General features: G+C 37.2%; 1 protein-coding gene across 1 annotated transcript in view; it reads left to right on the forward strand.

The window, feature by feature from the left end:
* The window catches only part of CYYR1 (cysteine and tyrosine rich 1), a 103,519-nt gene extending 93,932 nt beyond the window's left edge, over window positions 1–9,587 (forward strand). Inside the window, exon 4 of the mRNA XM_045902612.3 lies at window positions 3,291–9,587. Within this exon, the coding sequence (XP_045758568.1) occupies window positions 3,291–3,475 (185 nt within the window). The 3' untranslated portion in view covers window positions 3,476–9,587. The remainder of the gene's footprint in view (window positions 1–3,290) is intronic.
* Window positions 9,588–10,077: the final 490 nt, after the last annotated feature.

Consider the following 10,077-nt stretch of genomic DNA (forward strand, 5'->3'; position numbering starts at 1 on the left):
AGGGTCATGAGATCGAGCCCCACATCAGCTCCAAGCTCAGCGCAGTCTGCTTATCCCTTACCTCCCCACCCGCCCCGCTTGCTCTCTCTTTCAAATAAATAAATAAAATCCTTAAAAAAGAAAAATGTAAGTAAACTACAGACAGTAAACAAGTTGTAGAACAATGTCAAATCTAGCTACTATCAAAGAAATATAAAATAAAGAACTATTTTTTAACATTAAATTACCAAAATATTAAATGATAACCGGTTAGTTGATTCCTGGAATCTTATTCTAAAGAACTAATTCAAAATAACAATAAAAAAGTCAATGTGTGAAAAGGTAATCATCTTTCCATTACTTATAATAATAAAAAATTGTTAATCTCAAAATAAGTGAACAGTCAGAATAATAGGCAGCCATTAACAATAAAGTTTATGAAGAATATGTAGCAGAATGAAAAAGACTATGTTATAATCCAAAGTAAAAAAGCCTATACTCATTTTACATGACTACAAGGGTATAAAAACCACAAATGACTAGAAGAGATTATATAAAGATGTTACTTGTTAAATCGTGGTGACAAAATTATGGATGATTTTCCTGTTTCCAAATTTTTAAAAATAATGTTGTATAGGTTTTGGTAACACCGTGCATCTTCCCTTTATGTTTGCTTCAGAGATGTTCGCCTGAGTGGGTGAAAAACAATAAATTTCTTTTATGAATTTCATAGCATCCCTAAATTTTATAATATTGTAGAAAACTATAATGACATTAAGGATAAATGGCATATTTGCTGTACTTAAGAGAGTTGGAATATTGATGATGAAAGAATTTCAAAGACACCATATCTCCAGCTGCATCCATACGTCTTCGAAAGATGCTTTGACCTTTAAGAAAGAACAAAACCTTTTAGAGTTAATCAGGAATTTTCTAAAATTGACACCTTGAAAAGTTTACTTCCTAGTGAAACCTTATTATCTGAAAAAAAGAAAGAAAGCAGAGTCCACAGTTATACAAGTCTTATTTTAAAATGTCTTCTAGTAGCTAATACTATAAAAGATGTGCCATGTTTATTTCATGATGGATAGTCCTCAAAATATTGCTCTTCTGCATATTATCACTTCATCAAAATTCAAAAGCTATATGAGTAGAGGGCCATATGAATCTAATCATATCTTAAATTTTCATGTTCAACAAGCAGCTGTATAAACCATAGGGAATCTCACTGAAATGTCCTCTAGCAGTTTTAATGCAGATGGCAAAATACAAACGCTTTGTTACCGAAGCGTAACTAGACACCACGGCTTCATGACAGAGAATGATGCAATCTGTAGACTCTTTCAGCGTGTGCTCCGCAAGTGGGAGGCAGGAAAAAGCTTCAACATAAAAACAGCTTAGAACCATATGCTTATAAGAAAAGTTCAATACGTATCCAGCTGTAACTTGCGATTTTACATGGAGCCTGTATTTCTTGGCTTGGATGAAGTATATTCTAAATCTCTTTGTCTTAGTCCTCCTGGATATAATGAAGCAAAGGAGTGGGTGTAATGCAGAGGGAATGTGTGTTTAGACTCCACAGGAGTTGTTCCATTTTGTTACAGAAAACAAAGCTTTTGATAGCCCAGCCTCAAGTGTTTAAAGCAGCCTTAGAGAAGCTGAATACAGCTGTCCTCTGCTATGAGCCCTTCACCGGGAGACTTGCAAAGCCTTTGCTCAGTAGAGCAGTCCTCAGAGGACATCCCACCCAGTTCTCTGTCTCCATTTTCCTCTTTTCTCAGGTGACCCAATTCTGTGTCCTCACATCCCTGAGTACAGGCAGATCAGTAGTGGTTCAAATCATCAAGCTCCTGGTAAAACAAGCCAAATTAAAGGGATCCAGAAGAAACATTGTTAGTGTTTGCAAATAGGGTGAAGCCCTATGTTTTTGCATGTATATTGATCAGAACGCTACCATAATCTTATTGGTAAGAGCACAATTTAGATGACATTTTATTTATTTTTTTATTTTTTTAAGATTTTATTTTAAAGTAATCTCTACACTTAATGTGGGGCTCAAACCCACGACCCTGAGATCAAGGGTCTCATGCCCCACCAGCTGACCAGCCAGGCATCCCTAGAAGATATTTTAAAAATAAGTTTATTGAAATGTTGCTTGTTCTTTTCTGCCATTCTAATGTTTAAAAATCTTGGCCATTTATTTGCATTATTATGACACTAGTCTTGTGATTTAGGCTACATTCATAGTAAGCAATTAAGGCTTGCCAATTTCCAACCAGACTCATGATCTTGATGATAATTCAAATACTGGCAAATCATCAGAGGGGTTGCTCAGATGTTGCAGAATGATCGGTTCTTGAAGACATGGAATACTCAAGGGGTTACCTCTCTTCCAACCCTTGACATGGGACTGAGATCACTACAAAATAGACCCCAATACATGGTCATAATGAAGTGTACTAAATGTGATTTAAAACACACTGACATATATTACAGTAAAAAAATAATTTAAGAAACATTTTCAAATAATATTTAGAAAACTAAGTTCTTCATTCCCATCCACAAATGTGCTTGCCCATCCTCGCTTTTTTTTCTTATTCCTATAATGGCTCCATGACCTTCTAAGTTGCTGGAGTCTAATAAACAGTGTCCAATACCTGGATGTCTTCTTTCACTCTCCACCTCTTTCTCTACCTACCTAGTCATCACCGAAGCACTCAGCTGCTCAAGGTCTCTTATGATTTTCCCTCCCAATGCCATGAGTCGTTTATAATCCTTCACATATGCTATTACATCATCTCTCTTTTTCTTCTGCTCACTTCAATCCATACTGCTGAGAAAATCACCCTCCCAAGCATATTCACTAGCATATTCAAAAAATCTTTGGTAACTGCACATCACACACTCCTTATGTGAAAGTCAAAGCCCACCATGATGATGATACCATCAGATTTCTCAACACTTCCTCCCATTTCCCCCTTCCATGTACTTTTTGCTTTCAACAAAAGTGCTCTCCTGCTTCTGTGCTTTTGTTCAATCTGGAATTAGTGCCTAGTCTTTTCTTTATCTGCCCATTTAGCATCCTATTTCCAAGAAACTTTCCCAAAGCAACTAATTCTAAACATTTTGGCCAATGGTAACACTTTTTGTAGCACTCGCCCTTTCATACACGTGTCCCCAAACCAATAAAACTAAGATTTTTGCAGGCAAAAATTATGCCCTGTCCCAAAGTACTCAGCCCAGTGGTTTAAACATAGTAGACACTCAAATATTTGCTAAATGCCTGATGCCCTTTACTTTTTCTTTTTCAGTGGCACCACCCCCCTATAGTTATGACCATGAGATGGAATACTGTGCCGACTTGCCACCTCCCTACTCCCCGACCCCACAGGCTTCAGCACAGCGTTCTCCACCCCCTCCTTACCCTGGAAATTCAAGAAAACAATCCTTCTCCCAGAACAGAATATGTGCCAATCAGAGATCTTGCCTGGAATAAAATGCCTCTACTCAGAACAGGAAAGGATTGCTCTAAGGAATACTTTTTTGGGTCAAACAATATGTCAGGTGGAATATCCAGGCTAAGAAATACTGAGTTTTTACCCCTCTCTGAGCTGACCCCATCTGGAGTACTGTTTGGTTCAATGGTATCACATTTGAAGAGATGTACTGATCAATGCAGTCACATTCAGAGAAGAGTAATGAGACAGACAAAACATCTGAAAATCATATTGCTTAAGGAAACTGCAATATTGATCCTGGAAAAGAGAAGAATGATATAAGAGAGGAGAATAGCCTGGAGTACATAAGGAAACAACTATATTCTGTGTAGCTTTAAAAGTCAGAACTAGAATTATTCATTCTTTTGTTCATCAGTAAATACTGTTCAAGTGCATGAGAGCCTACTCTGTGCCTTTCACTGTTTAAAGCACTGGATGGAAGCTACAGAAACTTTGGTTTCTGGATAAGAACAAGGAACTTTGGTTTCAGGATAAGAAAGAGGAGTTGGAGCTTCCTTATTGACTAGATTGTTTTGTGAAGTTTCCTATTACCAAGACTTCAAACAGAATCTATCTGGTAGAGACATGTTCTAGAAAGGACAGCTAAATCAAATAGTAGATGGGTCCACTTGGACCCAAACATTCTGCTCACGGTTTAGTTAAGTGTGAAGTAAATTTCTATGCCTCCAAGAATGAAAACAATTAGAACAGTTTAATCTTATCTATTTAATTTGACAAGTTAAAACAGGATCAAAGGGACTCGACAGCTGCTTGAAGCCAAGAACTCTTCAGTGCTAGCTACTGCCATCTAAAAATCATCTGACTTTAGTGTTTTATTATGACAAAAGTTATTCCAACTGTGGGGAAAAAACACTGTATCAAGTTCTACAAACAACAGATACTTCATTTCAGATTAAAAGATTAGAAGCTGAATATTCCCATGGGATTTTACATCAGGGAGTAAAACTGTAGAACTTGACCGTGAAGATATATAACAGTTTATGAAAAGAAGAAGGGAAAATGAAATTTGCATTCTGTTCTGTGGAATTCCATTCATATGTAGCTTAGACAGCTTTCTCTTCTGTAATATTTTGAAAATATATTCCCTTGAAAAAGTTATACAGTTAATAGAAAGGTTATTGACATCAAACTGTTGCCTTTTGCCAAAATCCAAATGTTATGAAGTGCCTACCTTCAAGTATAAAATTTTGGCTAAATAATTCTAATGTGCTGTATTTTGCTGCAAGTGACCTTAACATTTATATTTTTATGTGGGCCCTTTCATATATTTAAAATTTACATTGACAAAATATTGGGGGAGAGTGATGCCACCAAAATGATGACATACATCATTCCTGAATTTGCTGCCCCTTACAAGAACAACTAACAGCTATCCCAAAACAAGACGTCATTGAGAGAATCCTAGAACGTAGGACTGAAGCTGAAGAATACCCCCCACACAGACTTCAGAGACTGAGATAGACTGTATTAGAGGGGTAAGAGAAGTTACTGCATGTTGACTGTATTGCCTGTTCCCCAGGACAGTGCAGCACCATGGGGAGAGGTGTCTTCTGAGCCTCCACTTCCTCCAGTGGAAAAGAGAACCCAAGAGGGAACAACCAGCACTGCCCCCCCAGCATTGTGGGTCACTCGTGAGCACCCCTACTCTCATCCCATACCACTGGAATTGCAGGGCTCAGCCACTGGAAATATAACTATGACAGAGAATGAGGGAGGAGCTTACAACAACCAGCACATGGATGTTGGCAGACCAAGTTCATATTGGCAGTGCCCAAATAGTAATCTCAACCAGTGGCTTTGCTCATCTGTAGAACCAAGCTAGAAGTACACTCTGACTGGGGAACTTGGAGAGGTACAGATCTGCTTGATTCAGATCCTCAAACAAGATGTTTGCCAGTCCTATGGCCCAATTTGCTCATACGTAGGCAGGGTACTGAGTCACAGCCCCACACACTGTGAAGAGTGCCTTCAGCACCATCTGACCAGAAGGGCTAGAGACAACTCCTGGAAGCTGTGTGGCCCAGTGGCACTTGAGCTGAGAGAAGAGCAGACAGAGCCAGTAGTTTGCAGAGCCATTGGCCTAATTTGGCCAGGGAACTTAAGGCGTGGGTCTTCTTGAGTTAAGACAAAGAGCTTTACCAGTTTTACAGCTGCTTCTCCTATTGCACACAGAAAGGGAATCTAATTCATGGCCTTGCTCATGGCTAAATATAGCCTTCGGCTATCTGACCAGGGAACCTAACCAGAGCACAAGGGAAGCCATATAGTCCATCTAACAGCCCTACATACAGTGGCGCTTGAACAGTGAGCACAACTTCCTCCATCTGCAGAGCATCACCTGAGCAGGGAATTCAGTGGACACTCAGGCCTGATTTGAAGCCCCCAAACAATGATCTCTATGTGCCCTGAACCTGGGCTGCTGTCCTGCCAAGAAGAGAAGCAGGGAACATAACTCCATCTACTACTGAATACAGACCCAGTCCCAACCATCTAGTAAGCCTGAGCAGAGAATAAGGCAACTGAGGACCCCATCCTACAGCCTCACTTGGATAGCGAACCAAGCCAGGAGTCATATCCAACTATTTTCGTCCAGTGGTACAATACCCCATCCCTGTCCATCCAAGGCAAGTTGCCTTGACCAAAGCAGTCCATAATAGCAGGCCCTGCCTGCCCAAAGACATTACCAATAGACACACCCAGCAAAATAAAATGAGCTGACTAGTGAAGAACTATCTGTGCCAAAGCAAACCTATAAAGTCTGGAAGAAGAGATTAATTACTCAAATACTCAGATACCAATGCAAGAAATCAAGGATCACGAAAAATCAGGTAAATATGACGCCACCAAAGGAAACTAATAAAACTCCAAGAACTGACCCTAAAAAAAATGGAAACCTATAAACTATCAGACAAAGAATTCAGAACAAATCTCTTAAAGAAGTTTAGTGAACTTCGAGAGAACAGAGACAGAAAACTAACAAAATTAGGAAAACAATGCATGAACAGGAGAAGTTTGACAAGGAAATAGCAACCATCAAAAAAACAAAAACAGAAATCTCAGAGTTGAAAAATACAATAAATGAACTGAAGAATTCAATAGAGAGTTTCAAAAGTAGATTCAAACATGCAGAAAAAAAAAATCATCAACCTGAAGGATAGGACACTGGAAATTACCCAAGGAGAAAGAAAGATTAAAAATAGCAAAGAAAGCCTATGGAAATTATATGACAATGAAAACAAACAATATGTGCATCACAGGACGTCCAGAAGGAAAAAAAGAGAAAGGGACAGAAAGCAATAATGGCTGAAAACTTCCTGAACCTGGGGAGAAAAATGGATATATAGATCCACATGGCCCAAAGGATCCCAAAGAGTTTGAACCTAAGGATAGAGGGCTACACTGAGACACATTATAATTATATAGTCAAAAGTCAAAGACAAAATATTTTTTAATAGCACCAAGAGGAAAGAGAGAACTTACATACAAGGAACCCCCCATAAGACTATTGGATTTCTCAACAGAAACTCTTCAGGCCAGGAGAAAATGGGATGCCATATTCAAAACATTGAAAGAAAATAACTGTCAATCAAAAACTGTATAACTGGAAAAGCTGTCCTTCAGAAATGAAGGAGAGATAAAGACTATCTGAACAAACAAAAGCTGAGGGGGTTAATTACAACCAGACCTACCTTACAAGAAACAAAACACAAAAAGGTAACATGAATCTCACTGGCAATGACAAATATATAGTCATAACTGGATTCTGCAATATGGTAATAGTGATACATCACTCACTCACAACTCTAGTTTAAAATTTTTTTAAAGGAATGTAGCAAAAATAACCATAAATACAATAATCTGTTATTAGTTACACCAGCTAAAAGAAATAAATTATAACTGCAATAATCTAAAATGTGAGGGGCAGAAGTAAAAGTATAAAGTATAAAAATTGTATTTATTTATAGGCTTAATATAGGTTTAAAATAGGGTGTTATGAGTTTAAGATATATTATGCATGCCTCATGGTAACCACAAGGGAAGATCTTGAGGTAATCACACAAAAGAACACAATAAATAAGTCAAAGCATACTGATACCAAAAAAATCGAAACACAAAAAAAGAAAGCAGGATAAGAAAGAAGGAACAACGGATCTACAAAGAAATGAGGAATATATCCAAAGAAAATGAAAATACTACCTCAAAAAGATATCTTGTACCCCCATGTTCATAACAGCATTATTTACAATAGCCAAGACATGGAAACAATCTAAGTGTCCATCAATAAATGAATGGATAAGAAAGTTGTGAGGTGTGTGTGTGTGTTTACACAAAGGAATGTAATTCAGCCATTAAAAAATTAGGAAATCCTATTATTTGGGACAACAAGGATGGACCTTAAAAGTAATATGCTAAGAAAGTAAGTTAGATTAAAAAAAAAAGATAAATCCCATATGATCTCACTTATATGTAGAATCTTAAAGAAAACAACAACTCATAGATAAGGAGATCAGACTTATGGTTTCCAGAGGTGGAGGGTGGGAGGATTGGGAATTAGAGGAAGGTGGTCAAAAGTTACAAACTTCCAGTTATAAGATAAATAAGCACTAGGGATGTAATGTACAACATAAGGACCAGAGCTAACACTGCTATATGATATATAGGAAAAGTGTTAAGAGAGTAAATCCTAAGAGTTCTCATCATAAGAAGAACATTTTTTTCTTTTATTCTTCTTTACTTGCATTTTATTGTATCTATATGAGAAGATGGATGTTAGCTAAACCTACAATAATAATCATTTTACAACATATGTAAATCAAACCATCATGCTGTATGCCTTAAAGTTATACAGCGATGCATGTCAGTTATTTCTCAATAAAACTGAACAAAACAAAACCGTGTATCACTTCTATTCACCAAAAGAACACTGTGATGAACACAACTTGCTAGTAGCTAGTTAGAAAGATCTTTAAAAAAAAAAAAAAGATTTTAGTTATTTATTCATGAGAGACAGAGAGAGAGGCAGAGAAGCAGATGCCCTGTGGAACAGGAAGCCCAATGTGGGACTCCATCCCAGGACTCTGGGATCATGGCACGAGCTGAAGGCAGACACTTAACCTACTGAGCCACCCAGGAACCCTAGAAAGATCTTCATTACAAGTCTGCTTAAACACTGCACTGCATGCATAAAAAAATACTGGGAAGAGATGTTCAAATTTTTATGTCACTTTGCAATTAAATCTAAAATGTTTAATGTAACATCATCATCATAATTCAGTGAAGTCCCAAAATGATGCTAAGAATTTTGCTGAATAAAATAATGAAAATAAATGTCTTAAGGTATAAAATTATAGTTCCTGTCCTTATAGTTAGGAAACTTAGTAGTTCACATAAGTAGCATATTTTCTTTCAAATACATTGATCTGACTGAAATGAGGTCTATCTGTCAGTGAGATCTAAAAGCTAGATTAGTTTTGAATGACTTGCTTGATTTGTAGGCGCTGATGATTTTCTGACTTAAAAGGACACAAAGAATTTGAGAGTTCCAGCCTATTCTAGGGACTGGAATTTTAGCAGTACATATGCTTTCTCTCTCTTCTGCAAGTGTGATCAGATCCAATTACACGGCAGCTCTGCAACTCAAATTGTGGGGGTCTCCGTGACATTCACAATGTTGGTTGCAAATGAGCCATAAATTCCTTAAGAAAAATGGAGAGGAAAAGACCAGCGCAAATTGAATTCTCATCATCTTTGCCGTCAATAAACATTTACTGCATACCTCCCATGTTCTGCAAACATTACCCACATAGGGAGCCATCTGAGTCCACACCGTTGTTTTATGGCTTCCCTTAAGGCACAGCATAGACCCAAAGACCTACAAGCAATGACTATTTTTACTATTTATGTTTAGTGTCAGAAGAGCATAAATGTGCACATTATCCATATAGACTTTTGGAGTTCACTGATATTTTCCTAGATGATACACATTGAAGGAAAATACTATATAATGTGAAAGCTTTGAATTATGGTTATTTAAAAACTAATGTGTGTTCTGTGGCCAGAGTGTTTACAATAAACAATAAAATGAAATAACGCACCATAACGGGTTATATTTTAATTGTCTTGTGCCCATTTTGTTTTACCCTTCATTTCTGCTGATTTAGCCTCATTCTTTTGTACAGAAACACAGGACTGAAGCCAAATAGACTTTATTTTGAATCCTGTCTCCTGCCTGTATGATGGGAGACAGGCCACTTCGTCTCTATGAAATTTAACTTTCTGCTCTGGAAAATGTAAATAATATAATGAGGTTCATCAGGTTTTGTGAAAATTGGATGAATACATGCAAAATTCTAAGTATACTGCCTGACACATAGGAAATGTTCTGTAAATATTAGCCAAAAATAAATTAACGAAAGAATACCATAAGGATGACAGCCTCTGGAATTATGCTATCCCACACGTTAGCCACCAACTACATATGGTTATTTGAATTTAAATAAATTGAAATTAAATTAGATAAAAATCCACTTCTTTTGTCTCACTAACTGCATTCCAAATGCTGCATCGATAGCCTCAAGTA

The sequence above is a fragment of the Mirounga angustirostris genome, unplaced genomic scaffold (assembly GCF_029215605.1).
Source record: "Mirounga angustirostris isolate CCGP_5_RB_7025 unplaced genomic scaffold, mMirAng1.0.hap1 SCAF_1, whole genome shotgun sequence".
Lineage (NCBI taxonomy): Eukaryota > Metazoa > Chordata > Mammalia > Carnivora > Phocidae > Mirounga > Mirounga angustirostris.